Consider the following 21,271-nt stretch of genomic DNA (forward strand, 5'->3'; position numbering starts at 1 on the left):
AGGTTTGGAAGACTTGATGGTTCTGGTGAAAAATATTAAGGAGTTTTGACTTTTCCTAATATCACTGGAAACCATTGATAGATTTTCTTCCTTTCTTTCTTTTTGCCCAGGCACATCCTGCTGTTCTGAATTTACTTATTTATTTTTAGATCTTATTTATTTATTTTTAGAGGGAGGGGAGGAGGGAGGGAGAAAGAGAGGTAGAGAAACATCAATGTGTGGTTGCCTCGCACGCCCCCAGCCGGGGACCTGGCCCACAACCCAGTCATGTGCCCTGACTGGGAATCAAACCGGCGACACTTTGGTGCGCAGACTGGCCGCTCAGTCCACTGAGCCACACCAGCCAGGGCCATTGATAGATTTTCATCATAAAGGACATGATCAGGTTTTCATTTTATTCGGTGTTCTTATTGCCTTATATTGTGGTAATCACTCTGTCCAGAAATTATTACTCCTTGACTACAGAATTTTTGTTTTGTTTTTAAAAGTAAAGCAGTTTTAAGATCTATTGACATGTTCCAGATATGCAAGTAAAAAGTTAGAGGGTACGTGGATGCTATGTGGGATGGTGAGGATTACAAGATTCTGGAAAGTATTTTGGAGGGTTTGGAATATGAACAGAGCCCAGAAGGAGGTGGATGATTTATAAGGGGGGCAAGCAAGCAAGGAGAATTCTGGCACTTACGAGAAGAGCATCAACCAAGGCATTGAGGCAGGACACAGTTCTGTGTGTGTGGGGGGGGGGACCAGTGGGATACCAGCCTGCCTGAAGAAGAGCATTGGTCACAAGGGCCTCTTCTGTGGGCTAGAGCTCACCCTAGCATTGGCAGATGGTAGGAAGAGATGGAGGAACCATGGTGTCTGTAGATGGAATTTAAAAATGTATAATTTTATTTATTTTTGTCTGAAAAGGTAATACATTCTTGTGGTTCAAAATTCAAAGAATTCAAAGGTTATAAAAGTGGGAAGTCTCCTTCTGTCCTCCCACATGCCTCTACTCCAGAGGCAACAGATGTTGTCACTTTTCTTAGATGTCCTTTCCAGGGATGTTTCATGCTGTTTTAGTCTGTTGCGGCTACTTTAACAAAATGCCACCAACAGAGTAGCTTATAACAACAAGAATTTATTGCTCATGGTTCTGGAGGCAGGAAGTCTGAGATCAAGGCCATCATGATGGGGTGATTGCCCTCTTCCGGTTCATAGCTCACACATTCTCTCTGTGTCCTCACCTGGCAGAAGGGGCGAGCAAGCTCTCTGGGGTCTTTCTAATAAAAGACACTAATCCCGTTCATAAGGATTCCACATTCGTGACCTAATCACCCCTAAAGGCCCATCTACTAATGCAATATATCATCACCTTTGCAGGGTTAGGATTTCAACATATGAATTTTATGGGGACACAAACATTCAGATCCTAGCACATGCATATACAGACAAATATGTACATACATCCCCCTCATTTTAGACTAATAATATCATATACACACTCTTTTGTACTTTGTATTTTTTTTCATTGATTATATCTTGGAGAGCCCTCTATATATGTTAGCTTCCTTCTTCTTTTTCATGGGGCATTAGCATGTCATCACTGAATATACCAAAGTTAATATAGCAATATGGTTTTATCATTTGGATTGCTTCCAGTATTTCCTTATTATATATAATGCAGCGGTGAATAACCCTATACATACAGGTAGAAGTGATTCTTGTGCCGTGAATAAAGTATGACCAAATGACTTCCATTAATTCTTCCAGTTTATGTTGGAAGGATGTGAGAAACAAGTGTAATAGGTTGGGAACATATTTTAGGGAACACTGAAAGCACTTCCCAACACACAGGGGTGGGCAAAAGGAAGTTTACAGTTGTAATACAAATGAATAATACAATAATTAATAAATAATATTGTAAGAATAAACTCTTACGTTTTGCGTTCTCACAACTGTAAACCTTCTTTTGCCCTCCCCTGTATTTCATGGTGTTTCAGGGGGCTCTGGAGGGTGTGGGGATTCTGACCACAGAGGGCTGAATGGGGACATCAAAATCTGTCTGCCTGTTGCCCATTTTTGGCACACCTGTTAGAAAGCTGAGGATTAGAATTCTGATCTCTTATAGGTTCTTGTTGAATGGATTGGGAAAGTATTGTTTTAAGGAGATTACTTTTTAGGTATGCCCTGGCTGGTTTAGCTCAGTGGATTGAGCGTCGGCCTGCGAGCTAAGTGTCGCTGGTTCGATCTTCCAGTCAGGGTACATCAGAGAAGGAAAACTCTGACACCAAAAAACCTCCGCTGCCTTGCGGCATACCTCTTCAGGGGAAAGGCTAAGGGAGTAAACCCCGACAGAAAATCCGGAGCCGGAGTCCCTAAGGCGGTTTGATGTTGTAGTCAACACCGGCAACTCCTGCGGCGCACCTGAAGCCAAGCTGTATTGACTCCGTCTTTCCCTTGGACCCTTCAGCTGCGAAGAGAGGGGGGGTCTGCTGCATGGGCAACAGCAGACCCTCCATATCACCCTGCCCAGGCTCTGTAGCTTCAGCTTCACGGGAGAGGACACTCCAGCGTCATCGCAAGATGTCGATTCAACACGGGAGGAGACAGATACCGTGTCACTCCCGAGTCGGACTGCACAGCCATTCTCGGAGGTGCAGATAGACTCTTAAGAAGCTACACCATCGTCTCTCGAGACGAACGGCTGCCGACGACGACTTTTTAGGTGGGGTAAGTGATAGCCTGGGAGGCGCAGGAAGGAAGAGAAAGTAAGGCAGGAAAACCGAACGCGACGCAACTGCGGTTATGCAACCACCAGGTGAAGAAGGTCTGAAGTTCTGTGCTTGTACCGGCAGCAGGAAGTCCTGCATCCGTGTGGAATGGATGTGTCCAGCGAGCAGACACTTACTGGCACATAAATTAATACATTGCAAAAGTTTTTCTGTTTTAGATTGATATTTGATTTGAGCGTTAGCACTTAATGAGCTTAGAGTTCTAGAGTTGAGAGCAGTGCTGAGCGCTGCGGTGACAGCGTGTATGCTTAGTAAGAATGAGAGTCATTTTGCCTAAAGGAGCATGATTTTGAGTGATGTGTGGGGAATGGAAGCAGTGAAGCATGGTTGAGGGAGCGTAAATTTTGAAGCCAGACAAACTTTGTCTTGCACCTCAGCTCCACCATTCATTAGCTTTTTGAACTTCGGCAAGCTGCTTCATGTCATTGAGCCTGTGGGTGCTTCTGTGAGATTGAAATCATAATGCCCACCATGCAGATTTGTGGGGAGGATAAGACACCATAAGGCAATGTGCAGTGTTTGACTTTCTTCTTCTTTCAAGGAATAAATACCTACTAATTTAGGAAAGAGCAAGGGCTCTGTCTTGAGAGTCTAAAATATTTGAGAGATGAAAATAAGCAGCAGAAATTTAACCAATTTTCTTATGACTGCTTTATGCTAATGATTAAAAATCCTATGACTCTTTCGTATTAATTGCTCAGTTGTTTAAAAATAGGCCAGACACTGAATCTAATAATATTTGTCTTTGTGCTTATACAAGGCCCTTTTTATAAAGGCTACTTCTTAGAAATCTTACTGCATTATGAAAATTGTATTATGTGTACTGAGCACTAGATGGTGCTCAAATAAGGCAAGAAGGCAGCTTTTGGCACATTCAAACTGATTTTTCTGAGTACCAAAGTAATGCACATTCATTTTCAGTATGTTAAATACAGGAAAGCACAAGGAAGGAAAAAAAATAATAACAATGAGAATAACCATTTTTTAAAGAGATTTTATTTATTTTTAGACAGAGGGGAAGGGAGAGAAAAAGAGAGGGAGAGAAACATCAATGTGAGGTTGCCTCTCGCACACCCCCAACTATGGGGACCTGGCCCACAACCCAGGCGTGTGCTCTGGCTGGGAATCAAACCGGCGACCCTTTGGTTTGCAGGATGGTGCTCCATCCGCTGAGCCACACTGGCCAGGGCGAAAAGTAACCATTGTTAACATGTTATGTATATTCTTTCAGTTCTCTCATTTAAAAATATTTATATCATATTCTATACATTGTTTCTTTAACTCATATTTCCCTCCTGTCAGTATTTTCCTACAACATAATTTTAAATGGCTGTAGAATGTTCTATCTTATGGATGTACATAGTGATTTAACTACTGTTGAACATTTTGCTTGTTTCTTATTTTTCATGTTTTTATATAAAACTTGATGAACTTCTTATTGCAAAGTCTTTGTGCATATCCCTAATTATATTAGTGGAGTGAGTTTTTAGTAGATTTGCTGGTAAAATAGTCTTTAAAAAAAATTCACACAAGCCTTTCATTAAAGAAAAGTTAGAAAATACAAAAACAAAAGGGAAAATAGTCCTGTATTCTCATCACATAGAGATATTCTTCCATACTTTTTGAAATGCACATACCTGTAGCTAGACATGGGTATTTATGTTTTCTCCCCTGCAAATATGAGATTATACTGTATTACTGTTATGTAACTTTTTAAAAATCAATGATTTTTATATATTTTCTTTTTAGTAAATATGAATTATTAAAGTTTATTTATCAAAAAATAGTATTGCATGCCTCCCATTTGCCAGGTGCTATTTTGAAGGACCAGAAGTCTTACAGTGAACAGGAGGGGTGTGGTCCCTGCCCTCATGAAGCTTATATTTTAGTGGAGGAGTTGGGCAGTAAACAAGTAAAGAAAGAAATATATGAAATCATTTCTGGAAATTCCAAATGTAATTTAAAAACAAAGAACAGAGTAAGGTCATTTAGAGTGACAGAATGGGAGGAAATACAAGCAGGAGATTTCTTAGATCTTGGTCTGGTTCTCTGGGGAAGCAGCATTTAAGCAGAGGCAGGGAGTGAGCCATACAGATCCTGGGGAAAGAGCATTCCAGATAGAAGGAAGAGCAGATAAAAGGGACCTAACGCAGGAATAAGTTCTGCATGTTAGAGGAATGGGAAAAGCCCAGTGTGGTTGAGCAGGGTCGTTTGGCCATGTTAAAGGTTTCTTATGTGCATGGTATTCCAGAGATGAGCATGTTTTAATTTGGGAATTGAGCCTAGTCTGCTGTAATTTACTAACTCTCCTATAATATGGAAAAATTTTACTCACATTGTTTGTTTTATTGTCGTAAAATTAACATAAATTTACCATTTCTTTCATTTTTTAAAAATAAATTTACCACTTTTAAGTGTATGATTCAGTGGCATTAAGTACATTCCCAATGTTGTATAGTCATCACCATTGTATATCTCCAGAACTTTTCATCATTTCAAAACAGAAACTCTGTACCCCTTAAATAACTCTCCATTTCCCCTTCCCCCAGCCCCTCTGTAACAACCTCGATTCTGCCTTCTGTCCCTGTGAATTTGCCTCTTCTTTGTAACTGTAAGTGGAATCATATAATATTAGTCATTTTGTGTTTGGCTGATTTTACTTACAGTATTTTCGAGGTTTATCCATGTTGTAGCACATATTAGAATTTCCTTCCTTTTTAGGCTGAATAATATTCATTGTATGTATACACCATGTCACTATATTTTTTAAACTTTAGTTTGTTTTACTTTATAAAAACAATTCTTTTAAATGCTTTTCGTTTCTCTTCAGCATGTAAGGTTCCAGTGACCACTCTGACTTTTCTTTTAGGGTTCCCTCTTACAGTATAAACAATATGTACATTCAGCTAAGAGGCTAGGCTAGCGTAAACATCTACCTTAATTTAGCAGTTATTTATTGAGCACTTACTGTGTGCCAGGTGCTGGACTCATCTCACTGCCTTGGTACATTTCCTCCTGCAGTTCTCATATCCAGTCTACGAGATAGGTACTGTTATTGTTCCTGTAAGTGGGAAAACTGAGGACTAGGAAGGTTGTCCAGGGTCACACAGCTAATAGCTGGTGTGGACCAGATTTAAACCAGGTTTGTGTAGCTTCAGAGATGGATCTGCTGGCTATCATGCTGCGCAATTTCTATTTGGAAGGATAATCACAGGAGGAGCTTCAAATAATGGTTAAAGAGCTGCAACACCAAATTATATGATAATCTTCGAGAAAAGAATCACTATATTATAAATTTGTATTTTGAAGTGCTTTCAAAGCAATAGGTCATACTAACAAGTACTTATATTTACCATGTAAATGTAATAATTACATTGTTTTAAGCTTGCCTTGAGTGGTGTGTGTCTTCTCTCTGTTTAAGGGGAGCTGCCTGGATGACCCTTTCTGAGTTTCTTGATCTGTTTCTTGGTTGAGAAACAGGAAAAGAGTCTTATTGAATTAGATCACAAGTTTTTAACTGACAGGAACAATTAAATGGTTGTAAAATTAATTTTTTTCATAGGATTTTTGGTGCCTATCTTCATGTCTATATTTTTATAATCTTGGACGCACTTTATGTACAATTTTATTAGACCTTTTCATGTTGAAACCATCCACTGTGCCATTGAGGTGGGCCTGGGATAACTGCTAAACTGTTTTCTAAACCCTCTTCTAACTCCTTCTACATGGGTTTACTTGAACAGTGACCAAAAGAGTGTCCTAGGTCATTTTACTAAGGGAATAAATAATTTGAGACATTTTTGGCATCTTAGTTTCTCAAGTTGAGGAACCAAAAGAAGTTCCTTCATTTATACCTTTTGATGCAAAATCATTTTAGAAGATGCTTGAGTTTGCCCAAGGTTGATCTCTCCCTTAAAGCAGAAGTTCATAGGGGAGGGGGAATTATAACTAGCATGTTTAAAACGTTAAAATAAGGGACAAATAAGTTTTATTCCTGTGCACCCTTTTTTTTTTCTCACTGTGTTGGCTGGAATCTAAATTTTTAAGTCATTTTTTTTTTCTGTTACTTTCTTGAGAAAATAAATACAATATTATCTTGCATGGTAGTTGCTGTAATTTTGACACTTTAATAGTTACAGTTCCTTTCATTTTGGCACTTGAATGACAGCCTATAGGACTGCCTCTGAATCACATGAATACAAATACCTTTTTGGTTCTGTTGGGTACATTAAAAATTGCTATAATAAATTTATGTGCCGTTTTTATCCTTTGACTTTTCCTATGAATAGGCCCTTTTAAAACAGTAACATTCCCACAGTTTAACCACTGAATGGGCTGATTCTAGTAAGTTTTGTGAATGATTTCTATAATTCTGTCTTTGCTAAGGTAAGGGGGAAAAATTCTTCAGAAATGCTTCCATACTTTCCTGAATGGTTACTTGTTGATTTGCTCAGATTGTGTTTTAAACTGACGAACATTATGTAATTTGTCAGAGTATGTATGTTGTCGGCTGAAAATGACATTGTTAATATAATGTCAATTTTGAAATCATTTATGGCAAAATTTTCAGTCAAAAGAGGGACTTAAGCATTTTCAGTGTTTATTTTGTAAGCCTCATAATTATATTTACTGGGATTGTTCAGAAAATTTATGTTCGGAAATCTATGTATAATTTAAATCCCCTAGCAACTGTCTTACTATCTGCTTTTCATTAGTAGATATGAACTATGAGTTTATCATCTTTTATTATTGAGATTCACATATAAGATTGATGTGCTTACAAGTAAAATAAAACCAGTCTGAATTACTGAAATCTGTGAATTAAGAATATGTAATTTAAAAATTTAGCTTCCTGACAAAACTACATTTTTATTATTTCATAGCAGTTACCAGAAAGTCCTCTGCTTTCCTTATTAGACTTACAGGTTTTGTTGTCTCCAGTTCTTTATCGGTCACATACATTTTACATGATTTTAATCCTAACACAGATGTATGACAGTACTCCTTTTAGGTCTGTATAGAAATTCCAAGCAGTTAGTGGTATGTTAGAATGATATTATGTGGGTTTGCTTTAGTAAAAAAGTAGCTAAATTAATACTGTTCATATTGGAAGAGTATTAAACTAAAAATTAGGTGTGTTTATTTTTGTATTGTGATCTTGGACAGGTTACTTAGCTTCTTTGTCTTTCTGTCACCTGTACAATGAGGACACTCCTGTTTCCTCAGTCAAGTTCAGGAATTTTAAAAGAAATTAAATGAAATAATCAAGGTGAGAGAACTTTGAACAGTATATAGGTCTATACAAATTGCAAGTTATATCTAATAAGCAAATTTATTTGCATATCAACAATTATTATGCTAAAGTCTTTAAGCACTTTTTTTGTAGAGGGTTAAATAAATCTCCCTCTCTTGTTAAAATACCTTTTTAAATTATAAAAGTCAGTTTCAACCCAATTATAGCCAAAAAACCCCAAATTCTAAATTAGTGGATTTTAAATTAATGAAGTTCTGGTAAATGTATACTTGGTTGGAACTTTTAGTTTTTAAAAATAAATTATTTCTGTAGTGTAAACAATTTTTAAAAATCTGTTATGTGGGAACCCAAATACTTCTATAGTCGAGAATATGATAGTAAGACTTCTTTTAGGTTGCAGTGTTCTACAACAAATTGGTAAGCTTCTTTTCTAAGATTATGTATTATTCAACTTCTTTTTTCTTTCTTTAATTCCTGAGGGTCAACGCCATCGTGCTTCTTATGTTACTTAACAATCCGCAGTGTGGCTAGATGAAGAATGAGACAGATGGGCTGGTAGAAAAGAAAAGGATGCAAAAGAAAAAACATGTTGAATGGTAGAAACTGCTCTAGGGCTACAGACAGTTTCTTCTGGTGTTCAGGCGTATTGGCTCCCTGGTTTGGGACACATCATCTGTTATCAGCCTAAGGGTGCTGCTTCCGTTAACTCAAGTAGTATTTCACTTGCCAACTGTACTGACCTGTTTACACTAGCTACTAAAATATTGTAAATAACTCTTACATATGTTCATATGTGACAGTTACCAGGAATAGGTATTTAGTTTATTTTATGACCCATTTTATATATTTATTTTGGTTGTGGACACTTGAATTCTCAACTCAAGCTTCATATGAAATTAACTTGTTATTTCTTGTTTATTGGTCAGTTTTGGAAAACGTTTGCCATTTAACAATGGAACAGTGTTGATGAATGAAGGGATGTGTGCTCTGACACTGAGTTCTGGGCTTGTAACTTTTTTCATTCACGAACTAATGGCAGGGCTTCCCTAGGTTGTGGGGGGCAGCAGATCTACTCATCAAGGCCAGGGCTATTTCCCTTCTCTCCTGTCACCTGTGAATTGTGGCTGACATTTGGAGACATTTTCTGCATAAGTGGCTAATAAAATCATCTATTTGCTATTTTTTCCCCGTATTACTGCTGAACATTGCTTTATCCTCTGCACTATATCATACTTGAAGGTAAGGCCAGAGTTGTTTGTCATGCCAGAGTATTGTAATGTGGAGTTTAAATGCAAAGATCATAAATTCTCTGTACAGTAGTCCTTGATGTACACCATCCCCCACGTTGTGTAATTCAAAAGCTGACTGCCTGGTATAGTGAAAGAATTTAGATGGTGCTGAATAGGATTTGTTTTAAATTCACAGCGGCATGATAATAATTTGCCAGTTAGATATACGTCGTTTATGAATTCCTCTCTCTAGACCATTTTAAAGGAAAAAAGACCTGTATTTATCATGAAGGTTCTTATGCTCGCTTACTGTCAGCACATGCTTATTTGAGTATAAAGATCACTGGATTTGGTGTCAGTGATTTGGGTTTGGAATTTTGCAAATTTAGGAATATGTGTGGGCTCATAAACCAGTTATGCACTTTTGGTGGGAATGGTAATTGGTGAAATCTTTCTGGAATGCAATTTGCAATTTCACTTCTAGAGTTTATGTTAAGGAGATAATTGAATGAGTTCGGAAATATGTGTAGAAAGATATGTATGTATAGATGTCCAGTGCAATTATATAATAGCAAAAAATTTCTAACAACCTAAATGTCCAGTAAGGAGATCGAGTAGATAAACAAAAATGATACATCTGTACACTGGAATAATATATAGTCATTAAAAATAATCATATGTTTAAAGACATAGAAGAAGATCCACAGCATACTAAGTGGTTAAAGCCAGTTATCAAGCTGTTCATAGAGCATAATCTTGATCATGCAAAATTGTGTACATGTATTGTAAAAATGTGTATATTTATGTAACTTGTATAGGTTATATAGCTTTATTTTTTTATTTTAATTTTTCATCCTCACCCGAGGACATTTTTTCATTGCTTTTAGAGAGAGAGGAAGGGAGAGAGAGAAACAACTCGAGAGAGAATCATTGATTGGTTGCCTCCTATATGTACCTGGACTGGTGATAGAACCTGCAACCTATCTATCCTTACTGGGAATCAAACCCTTTCAGTTACGGGATGACACTCCACCAACTGAGCCACACTGGCCAGAGCTAGCTTTATTTTTGAACAATTTTAAAAACTTGTTGTTTTGTAGTAATTATAGAGTCACAGGAGGTTGCAGAAAATGTATAGTGAGGCCCCTGGCATCCTTCACTCAGTCTCCCCCAGTGGGAACACCTTGCAGAGCTGTAGTTCAGTATCAGAACCAGGAAGTTGACATTGGTACAATCCACAAAGGTAATTGAGACTTCAGCAATTAGTTATACATGCACTCGTTTGTATGTGTATATATACTGTGTGTAATTTTATCACATGTGTAGACTTTTATAACCACCACCACAATCAAGATATTTGTTTCCCAGCAAGGCTCCCTTGCGCTTTCCCTTTATGACTGTACCTGTTCTCCACCCGACCCCCCAATCTCTAACCCTGGCAGCTGCTAATCAGTTTTCCATCTCTATAATTTTGTTATTTCAAGGAAGTTATACAAGTGGAATCATACAGTATGTCACATTTTGCGATCGGCTCTTCACTCAGTGTAGTGTCTTTGAGCTCCGTTTGGATTGTCTTGTGTCATCATCAATAGTTCATTCCTTTTCATGGCTGAGTGGTGTTCTCTTGTGTAGGTACCATAGTTTGGCTAAACAGTGACCCATTGAAGGACTCGTGGATTGTTTCCAGTTTTTAGCTCTAATGAATAAAGCTGCTATGAACCTCTGTGTACAGGTTTCTGTATGAATGTAAGATTTTATTTCTTTGAGATAAATGCTCAAGAGTGCAGTTTCTGGGCTGTATGGTAAATGCATGTTTAGTCTTATACAGAACTGCTGAAGTGTTTTCCAGAGTGGCTGTATCGTTTTACATTCCCACCAGTAATGTATGTGAGATCCAGTTTCTCTGCATCCCTGCCAGCATTTGATGTTGTCACTCTTTTTATTTTAGCAGTTCTGATAGGTGTGTAGTGTTACTTCAGAATGGTTTTAGCATGGTTCATTTTTACAATAATATAGTATAAAAACCATTTCCTTTTTTTAAAAAAGAAAAATACCTAGATTTAACTTCTGTTTTTTCACTTATTAAAAGTTACTTAATACTGCGGAGTTTTGTTGGGTGAATAAGGAATACTGATTTCCTTTGTAATCCACTAGGGTTATGTTTTGCCTATCGTGAAACAACGTAAATAAAATCAAAGCACATCACCTATAGTTATTTGATACAGCTATTTGAGACTATTTCAAAGAATAAAAGTACTCCAAAAATTGCTAAGTATGTTTTATTCTTCCCTTCGTTCCACAGTGGGGGGATGGGGGGAGACCGGCAAATTACTTGTAAGAGGTGTTGGTAAATAAACATGCAGATTGGAAAGTTTGGTGCTGTGGTTTTGCATATTGTTGTCGTCGGGTTAGGGAACTTACATTTATTGAGCTATATGCTGGGTACTTCCCATACAGTACCAGGTAGTCCTCACAACTATAGGAAATGAGAAAACTGAACTTAAATTATGTGGCTTCAAAATCTGTCCTCTTTCCATTATACCAGGGGTGTTCGTTGTTTTTGTAACCTAGCCCACATGATTGGAAACCCATGCCGCTGGTGTGCGTGAGTTTGTTCATGGACGGCCATGGTTAAGTTGAGAGGTAGTGCACTCGGTGTTTAAGTATTAAAAGTGACTAGCTAGTGAGTCCAGTGATGCAGAGACACTCCCTGCTCTTCCTGTTAGTATCCCTTCCGGGTGTTCCAATTTGGTATATAACTTGAGTAGAATTAAACTAGAATTTGTAACGATTGTGTACTTGATCAACTGTGTCCTGCTTTAGTAACTGTTGGTGGTTTATCCAGGTTTGCTGGGCCAACACTTGACAGTAGTGTTTGTGATACAAGGCTGGGCTTTATCAAATTCACCACACAGGCATTATTATTATTATTAACATCGCCCCCACTCCCCCACCTCTCTGTCTCTCTCTCTCTGTCTCTGTCTCTCTGTCTCTCTCTCTCTCTCTCTCTCTCTCCCTTTTCTAAATCTCAAGATGGTTTTAGCCAGGGTCAGACACTTAACCATTGTGTACCTGAGCACCTTGTTGCTTGCTGCTTTAAGAGTTTTGTTAGTGTGCGTTTTTGATTCTGTGCTTAATGGCCTCCCGTTTTATGTACGATTAAAAATCCAAACTCCTTTTGCTCTCTTTTACCTTGCCAGTCTTCTCTGCTACCTACACTTACCAGGTACTTTACTTTGTCATGATGTACTTTGGTGTACTCAGAAGAGGTGGCGTGGTTACATTGATTCTTTGAGATATAACTTAGAAATAATTCAGCTGTATTGTTGGTATTCATTGGGGAACTTTGTTGTGAACGCTCTCATAGAAACACGTGGATAGTGTCAGGCTGAGGTTGATGACAGATCTCTTCCTGGGGAGATTCCCTTTGTGAAATCAAAGTGAGGGAGAGAACAAACTTAGAGTATAGTCCAGAGATGGCAGTGGTAATGTTTAAGAATGTCCCACCCTGGTCTGTGTAGCTTGGTTGGTTGGAGCATCGTCCTGTGAACCAAAAGGTTGTGGGTTTGATCCCCAGTCAGGGCACATATGGGAGGCAAGCAATCAGTTTCTCTCTCTCTCTCTCCCCCTCAAAAAAAAAGACAACGAATTTCCCTATAGTTGTGAAAAAACTTCTTTTAAAGATTTTATTTATTAATTTTTAGGGGGGAGAGGAGGGAGAAGGAGAGGGAGAGAAACATTGATGTGAGAGAGAGAATCATCAATTGGTTGCCTCTCACAGGAGCCCCAGCCGGGGACTGGGCCCATGTGTACACAACGGAGTCATGGGTTCCATTTGGTTGGAACGACGCCCAACCAAATGAACCACACTGGTCAGGGCTACCTGTGAAAATTTTAATACCCACTTCCTTGTTGAATTATCTTCAGAGAAACCCATTGAAGAATCTTAAAACTGAAAAAAATTTCTAGACTGGTTTCAAATTTTCATGGGATGATATATGTGTGTGACTCATGGGCATAGCTCTCCAGGCCTATAGGTCTCATCGCTCATTTGGGTGTCTCCAGCCAAACTGAGGCTCCTGCGCTGTGACTTCATCTGTTTATGTTGCTGCTGGGATGCAACATACGCAGGCTGAGAAGGGGGAGTCTGCTGTCACATCAGAGGTTGCTTCAGACAGAGCCACACCTGGTCTCACATCAGTTTGGTTGTTTATCTAGGTGTAGTTCACTTAGCAAAAGTTAGAGTAACAGATGGCTACTTTTAAGTATTGAGCCCTCCTCTCCCATTATTGACATTTTTCAAATTGACCTGGAGTTCTGGAGCGTATGTACATATACAGCAAGTTAGAAATACTCTTTGTGGTGCTTATTCATTTAATCTGGATTGGTATGAATATCTGACTGCTGCCTGTTTGCCCCTTTCTGTATGCTCCTAGTGCCCCAAATCTACCTTCAGAAACAGCATTCAGTTTCTAATTGTCTTGGAAACATTGGCATATTCTGCGGCACCATTTTAGTTTTATTTACTGCAAATGGTGATTTGTTAGTTGCCTGCTGCCAGAAGATCTGAGCTCATTTGTTTAACTAAAGCAGGCTGTGCATGGATGCCTGTAACACGCAGCAACAGTTACCAACCACCCCAGTTGCTAGCCACCTCATTTTAGCTCTAAATCAGGCAAATGGGAAAGAAGATTATTCTTAAAATGTTCCAAGAAGTTTAGAAAATTGGAGGATGGAGAGGCTGGAGGAAAGGAATTCTATTATAATAATCAGTGTGTTGCTTTTGGCAGGGGGTGTGCCTGGCTGATTTCCTTTGTAGAAATAAGTAAAGCTTCAGAGTGCAGAAATTGCAGGGACACTGCCCAAACGGAGCTCTGTGAATCCTTTATTTGATAGCTGATTACCAACTATTTGTCTTCTGGCTGAGCCACGGAACCAGGCACGCTTGGGGGTGCGTGGATGAATGAGATGTTTCCCTGTTCTCATGGAGTTATAACCTGGGCGCTCCAAGCGCTGGTGACCGGAAGTGGTGGTGGTGAAGGAGGCAGCGGTGCCTACCCCCCAGAGGGAGCTTTCCTGGAGAAGTGGGGTAACTCCCAGCCTTTCCAGACCGCTTCAATGAGTGTTTAAAAAATATTTTAATAAAGGATTAAACTTGGGGCAGACCTTGCCTTGAGGGCGGGAGAGTGCTGCGTGTTTCTTGAGGAATGGGGTGGGGGGGGGGGGTGTCCATATAATTTTGTTCTCTGGTAGTGAAGTGTCTGACGTTCATTCACTCAGTGCATTTTTGTTAAGTGTCTGCTTTGTACCAGGCTAGGAACGCTGTGTTGAACCAGGAGCCCACGCTCGGTGGGGCCCACAGACAGATAATTGGGCAATCTTGCTACTGGCCACCGTGTGCTTCATTTTATGGTTGGCTGCTTTTAGGGCAGAAACCAGACTTCTCATCTGGTCTTCGGTGATCAAAGAAGGTTTCCTGGAAGATGTAATGTACAAATGAACCTCACTAACACATGTGAAATTAATCAATCAATTTTTAAGGCTAATATTGTATTAGAAATCAATCAGAAACCTGTTTTGGGAACCTTTCTGTTGAGAACAAGTTGAGAAACTGAATTCTGTATTCCAACTATCTAGTATATTTCTCCAGTGATGATTAATTTCCGCTTCCCAGAACATGCCAGGCTCTGTGTGACTGCCATGCCTTTGCATATACTATTCCTTGTGTGTGCAAGCCCTCTCCTTTGCCCTGCCCAACTGATTTCTTCAGCTTGCTCAGGACAGTTAGTTAATTCCTCCAGAACGCCTTCCTTGACCAGCTCCTAAGGTAGGTTGGGTGCACTTCCTATGAGCTCAGGCACAGGGCTGGTCTTGATTTTCACACTTCCCCTGCACCCAGTAGTCTTGTCTGCTGCTTTCCTCCGTGTGGCCTGGAGACAGAGGCAGCATCTTTCACAGAGCCCAACATGTCCTGGGCATCCACGTAGTTTGTTGAATGAACAAATTCAGAGGTTTTTGAAGGTTATAGTCACATGTATATAATTGAAGCTCTTGGTTCCAGCCAGCTTTGAGAGTGTTATTGACTGAAGAAAGTAGAAGCACCAGTAAAACATTTTATGCATGTGGTCTAGTTATTAACCTCATAAAGCTCTTTACAATCTTTTGCATTTTATACCTTTTTTTTTTCGCTTGAGTAACCAATAAACTGAGTAATTCATAGTTCCCACTTCTTGCCAGCTACTAATGTGTATTATTAAATCTGACCACAGTGATTTATTAATCAGAACCTTTTGGTTATTAACAAAAATCAATTTGATTTAGCATGTACCAGAAAGAGTTTATGTGATGAAGAGACAGGGTGCTGTCTAATATAATCCAAGACCAGAAACACAGCTAGGCTTCAGGAAGAACTGGCCCCAAGAATCCCAAGGCCAGCGGAATCCTGAGGGGCCTTTCAGGTTCTCGCCGCTGCTTCTCTCTGCAGAGCTCTTTTATTCATTTCCTTATTAACTGGCTTTCTCTGCTTCTTGGTGGGTGGAGGATGGCTTCCCATACCCTCAGCTTTGCATCCAGGCTCCAGCCATCAGAAAACCTGTTTTTCCATCTCAGTTCTAAATTCCCCAAGACTCTGGTGTGGCTTACATTAGGTCTATCCCTGACCCAGTCACCTATGGCCAGGGGTGGGGTCATGTGGAGTGGGCCAGTCTGGCTCTGCTCACCCCGAGGGGGAGTTGGGAAGATGGAAGAAAGGGTGAGGAGGACAGCAGACAGAGACGTGTTGTGAGGCAGGCAGACACTCTAAAAATATCCAATACCTGTAAACACTTTACTATAGGTTATTTCAAGGTTATTTTTGGTTAAAAATTTTTAATCTTAGATGAAATGTAAGGGTTTAATTTTGAAAATATTTTTATCTTTTAGAATATGAATATAATTTGAGGTTCTTAAAATGCTGGCCTATCCACTGAAATAGTTAGTGGGTCTTAGCTTTGTTTATATGTCCATGTATAATGCTTTTTATACATGATACTGTCTTAATTGGTGGGAGACAGGTTCTAGAGCAGCTCTATTAGAAATATGTGAGACATTTACGTGTTTGAAAGTTTTGTAGTAGCCACATGATAAAAGTGAAGTGAAATGGGTGAAATTTATTTTAATAATATATACAATATTTTGTTTAACCTAATATATCCCAAATATTATTTCATGAACATAAGGATTAATAATGAAGGATTTTTCTTTCTTTGAAATCTGGTGTATATTTTATATTTCAGCACATCTCACTTTGGACTCGCCTCATTTCACACTAATGTGGCCAGCGGTTAGCATACTGGACAGTGTAGTTCTAGAGACGGCTAAAGCAATTAGTGTTCTTTGACAGGTTTTCTAATATTTTCTTGTCAGATGCCTTAATGCTTATGGATCCTTTCTTTTTAAAAGTGTGCTTCATCAGCAAGAGCAATGAACCCTAGGAGGCAGGGATTTTTAAGGTAGCCATAGAAGAGTTGCCCATTCGGAGGATTAGCTGTGCCACGTGTATTAGCAGAAAAGGACACGTAATTTTTAAGCCAGTCACCAGACTCTAGAACTAGTTCTTGTTCTTCCTGTATCTCCGATTTGTGGAATATTAAACTCTTTGGAAGCCTCAAATTGCTTATCTACATTTTTTCTTCCTTCCCTTGATTTCACACCCACTGGGATGGGTGAATGGTAGTGACCAAGGAAGGGGAGGGGAGGAAGGGAAGGATGGCAACTCTTCTATGGCTACTTGAAAAATCCCCATCTTCTAAAAATAGTGGCATTTTTCTAAATAAGTATAATCCCATGACCAGTACCGCCCTTGCACACAGGCAGATGGGGCTCCAGCCTTTTGCTCTGTACTTTGGAGTGTCTTTATCAAATTTTTCTGTCCCCCTAACCCCACCCTTCCTCCCTGCGGGAGTACCTGAAAGGCAGGGTGCCCCAAGCTCTTCTCTTTTAGGAATCTTGTATTGAGAATTATAGTAAATTTCCTAATTATATTGAAAATAGAAACTTCATTTTATTTTGCTGATTTTATTGTTCACCAAATAGATATTTTCCTTCTAAATTATTTTTCTTTTTTTCTTTTTATATAGTCCTTTGATTGGTAAGTGTGTACATATTTAGTATTATAATTATTATCTTTTTTCTTTTCTCTCTCCAGTACTGACTTGAAGCTCTTGGAGGAGGCAACTATTTCAGTCTGCAGGTCTTTAGGTAAGAGGGGGAAAACAAGTGTGCATGTGTGTGTATGCATATGTAGGTATGTGTATGTGTGTGTGTGCCTTTATTTGAAATATTCAGTTATAAATTTTGATAGTGTAATATAAGTTGAATTAATGAAGTGATGTATTCTTTTTTTTTTTTTTTTTTTTTTATTTATTTTTTTTGAAGTGATGTATTCTTGATGATGGTAATAGTAATAATTACTTCTGTTCATGGTGGTCATTGATGCCACTAGAATGTACCATTTAGTCATTAGCAATAAGACAGACACATGCTTGATTAATTTGCAGTAGTGGTAGTAGACTTTTCTAAACCATAGACTCAGCTTATTCTTTTTTGTGAATTTTGCAATACAGAGATAAAACAGAATATTAAGTTAGTTTTGTAGTTGCATGGGCAGTTCATATAAAATATAGGATCATTTGTCCTGTCACTTGCCAACTACACTGACTGTGTTTGCTGTTGTTGGCTACGTTAACCAGAATAATTATCCCTCCTTAATAGAAAAATATATTAGGAAGCTTTTTGAACTGGCAATAACAACTTGATATTATGGTAAAGTGCAAAGGCTCTGAAATCATTGTATGATCTTCATTTCAGCTCTGCTACTTATTAGCTGAGTCTTAATTTTCTCATCTAAATTTCAGGATTCTTGTGAAGGAAAAATCAGATAACATATGAAATATCCAGTATAATATCTAGTATCTTGCCATTCACTGTTTATAACAACAAATGTCACTCTTTTTGGGTCTTGTTTCTCAAATGCTTTATTTTCAAGTTGGTAGCATTCGGAAAGGAATGTGTATGCTTTTAAAAATGTAGATAATTCTACCTGCATTGCATTGTTGCTTTGAAAATTAGAGATAGTGTATTCACAAAATGCTGAGTGTACAGTAGCTTCTTAAGTGATAGTGATGTTCTGTCCTTATATTAAGCTATATGGATAAGCTCCATGTAAGCTATATGGCTAACTTCCATGTAAATTACCTTGCCACAGTCTTTGATGAAATATTTTTGTTTTTAAAAACAAATTATATTGGTAATGATAGAGGTGTTATTATAGTAGTTGCCTTGAATTTTGCAGTCACAACCATAGACTAGAGAATCTTGTGCTAAATAGAGGTGTCCATTGATAGATGAATGGATGAAGAAGAGGTGGTACATTAATATATAGTGGAATATTACTCGGCCATAAAAAATGAAACATTACCATTTGTGACAACAAGGATGAACCAAGAGAGCATTATATACTAACAGAAATAAGTCAGACAGAGAAAGACAAATAATATGATTTCACATATATGTAGAATCTGAAGAACATAACATAGAAACAAACTCCTACAGAGAACATTTTGCTGGTTGCCAAATGGGAGTGGGGTAGGGGAGATAGGTGAAAAAGTGGAAGGGAGAAAAAGAAATATTATTAAGAAGAAACCTTATGTGGCAGTTTGATGCTGAAAATTAAAGGAGTTTATGTAACAACAATATCAATATATTTATGATGATGATGGCTTTTAAGGTGACCTTTGATTTTTATAAAAATAACATTTTAAATTGGAAGTAATATTTACTCATTATACAATATATAATATGGAAAGTACTAAACTATAAAAAAGGTCAGTAATTGTTCATAATTCCACAATCCTGACATAGCCATCGTTAAAATTTTGTGTATTGCCTTCTATTATATATTTTTGGATATACATTTACATACTATCTGCCGTTATTTTAATGTGTTTTTTACTTGGATTATATTTAAATGTGTCATTATATATTTAAAAATACTTTTGGGAACAGCAAAAAACAAAACGAAACAAAAAAGATGCCAAAAATTCCAACAATACAGAGATACTGTTAAAATACAGGAAATTGCGCTGATCAGCATGGCTCAGTTGGTTGAGCATTGTCCCACAAATCAAAAGGTCGCCAGTTCTATTCCTGGTCAGGGCACATGTCTAGGTTGCTGACCCGGTCCCCACTTAGGGCACATGCAAGAGGCAACCAAACAGTGTTTCTCTCGCACATTGATGTTTTTCTCCCTCTCTTCCCCTCTCTCTTATATTAAAAAAATTTTTTTAAATATGGAAATCACTACTAATCTTTTGTGATTAGATTTTTTTCAGAGTATTCTATTTATTTTGATTTATATGCACAACTTTATATAAGTGGTATTATTTTATTTAGCAGTATTCAGAAACTTCTGTTCATGTCAATAAATGTAAACATTTATCAGTTTTAACGGGTAGGTAGAAATACAACAAATTCTATTGTCTGAAAATGTTTTCATTTCTTACTTTTGGAGTATATGTTCGCTGGGTGTAGAATTCTAGGTTGGCATTAATTCCTTTCCATACTTTAGAAATATTTTTCTGTTATTTTGCTTCTCTCATTTTTTGTTGAAGTGAAAGCTGTCAGTGTTATTGTTTTCCTTTGAAAATAATGGAATTTTTTTTTCCTTTGGGATATTTTAAAGTTTTGCTCCTTGTCTTTTGGTTTTTAGCATTTTAGAATGATGTGCTGAGGAGCAGTTTTCTTTTCTTTCTCTCTTTGCTCCTTAAGGTTTATAGAGCTTCTTAAATCTGTGGGTTGATGTCTTTCATCAGTTTTGGAAATTTTTCAGCCATTATTGGTTTATACACTGTTTCTGTCCTATTCTGTTTCTCCTTTCCTCTGGGACCTCTGTTATATTTCTTTTAACATTTTATTGTGTTTCATATGCCTCTTAGATGCTCTCTCTCTCTCTTTTTGGATTTTACAGTGTTTTTTTTTTTCTCTCTGACCATCGGGAGTATATTTTCTTTTAACCTGTCTTTGGTTTACTAATCTTGTTTTCTGTTATATGTCATCTGCTATTAAATCCATCTATTGAGATTTTTTTACAATATAATAAAATTTTAATTTTAGAATAGCTTTTAGATTTACAGAAAAGTTCCAAAGCTATATATAGAATTACCATATAATGCTCATCAGCTTCTCCTATTGTTAACATCTTACATTAATATGTTACATTTGTCACAAATAGAGAGTCAACACTGGTACATTACTATTAACTAAACTTGACAGTTTATTCATATTTCACTAGTTTTCTCTTAATGTTTTTTTCTTTTCCAGGATTTCATTCGGGATACCACATTACATTTAGTCATCATGTTTCCTTAGCCTCCTCTGGTCTGCAACAGTTTCTCAGATTTTCCTTATTTTTGATGTTTTAGAGTTTTGAGGAGTACTGTTAGGGTATTTTTCAGAATGTTCTTCAATTTGAGTTTGTTTAATATTTTTCTCATGGTTACACTGGGGTTATGGGTCTGTTGGAGGGCAGAGGTGAAGTACCGTTCTCAACACATCATATCAGGAGTAAGTGCTATTAACGTGAGCTGTCACTGATAATATGACCTTGATCACTTGGTCAGGGTGGTTAGTCAGGTTTCACCACTGTAAAGTTGCCCACCACCCTCCTTGTTGTCTTTAGTTTTGAAGGCGGGATTTTTCCAGATACAGAATTCTTGGTTGATGTGCTTTCTTATTCCTTTGACAGCATCATTCCATTGCCTTCCAGTCTCCTTTTTTTCAGAGGGGAAGTCTGAAAACAGCTGTTTAATTGTGTTGTTGCTCCCCTATAAAAACGATGAGTATTTTTTTCTTGTTGCTTTCAAGATTTTCTCTTTATCTTACTTTTTTAAAAAATTTATTTTGTATTCTACTTGGAGTTTGTTGATATTTCTGGGTGCATAGATTAATGTTTTTTCCATCAATTATGGGAAGTT

The 21,271-nt window shown here is 37.8% G+C and overlaps 1 protein-coding gene across 4 annotated transcripts in view; it reads left to right on the forward strand.

The window, feature by feature from the left end:
• Positions 1 to 21,271, forward strand: part of DYM (dymeclin) — a 268,960-nt gene that overhangs the window by 15,975 nt on the left and 231,714 nt on the right. For all 4 annotated transcript variants that reach the window (XM_090285536.1, XM_090285535.1, XM_090285537.1 and 1 more), the window contains one exon: positions 17,446 to 17,498. In XM_090285536.1, the coding sequence (XP_090141662.1) occupies positions 17,446 to 17,498 (53 nt within the window). The remainder of the gene's footprint in view (positions 1 to 17,445; positions 17,499 to 21,271) is intronic.

Source organism: Furipterus horrens, unplaced genomic scaffold (assembly GCF_987537825.1).
Source record: "Furipterus horrens unplaced genomic scaffold, mFurHor1.1.pri manual_scaffold_8, whole genome shotgun sequence".
NCBI lineage: Eukaryota > Metazoa > Chordata > Mammalia > Chiroptera > Furipteridae > Furipterus > Furipterus horrens.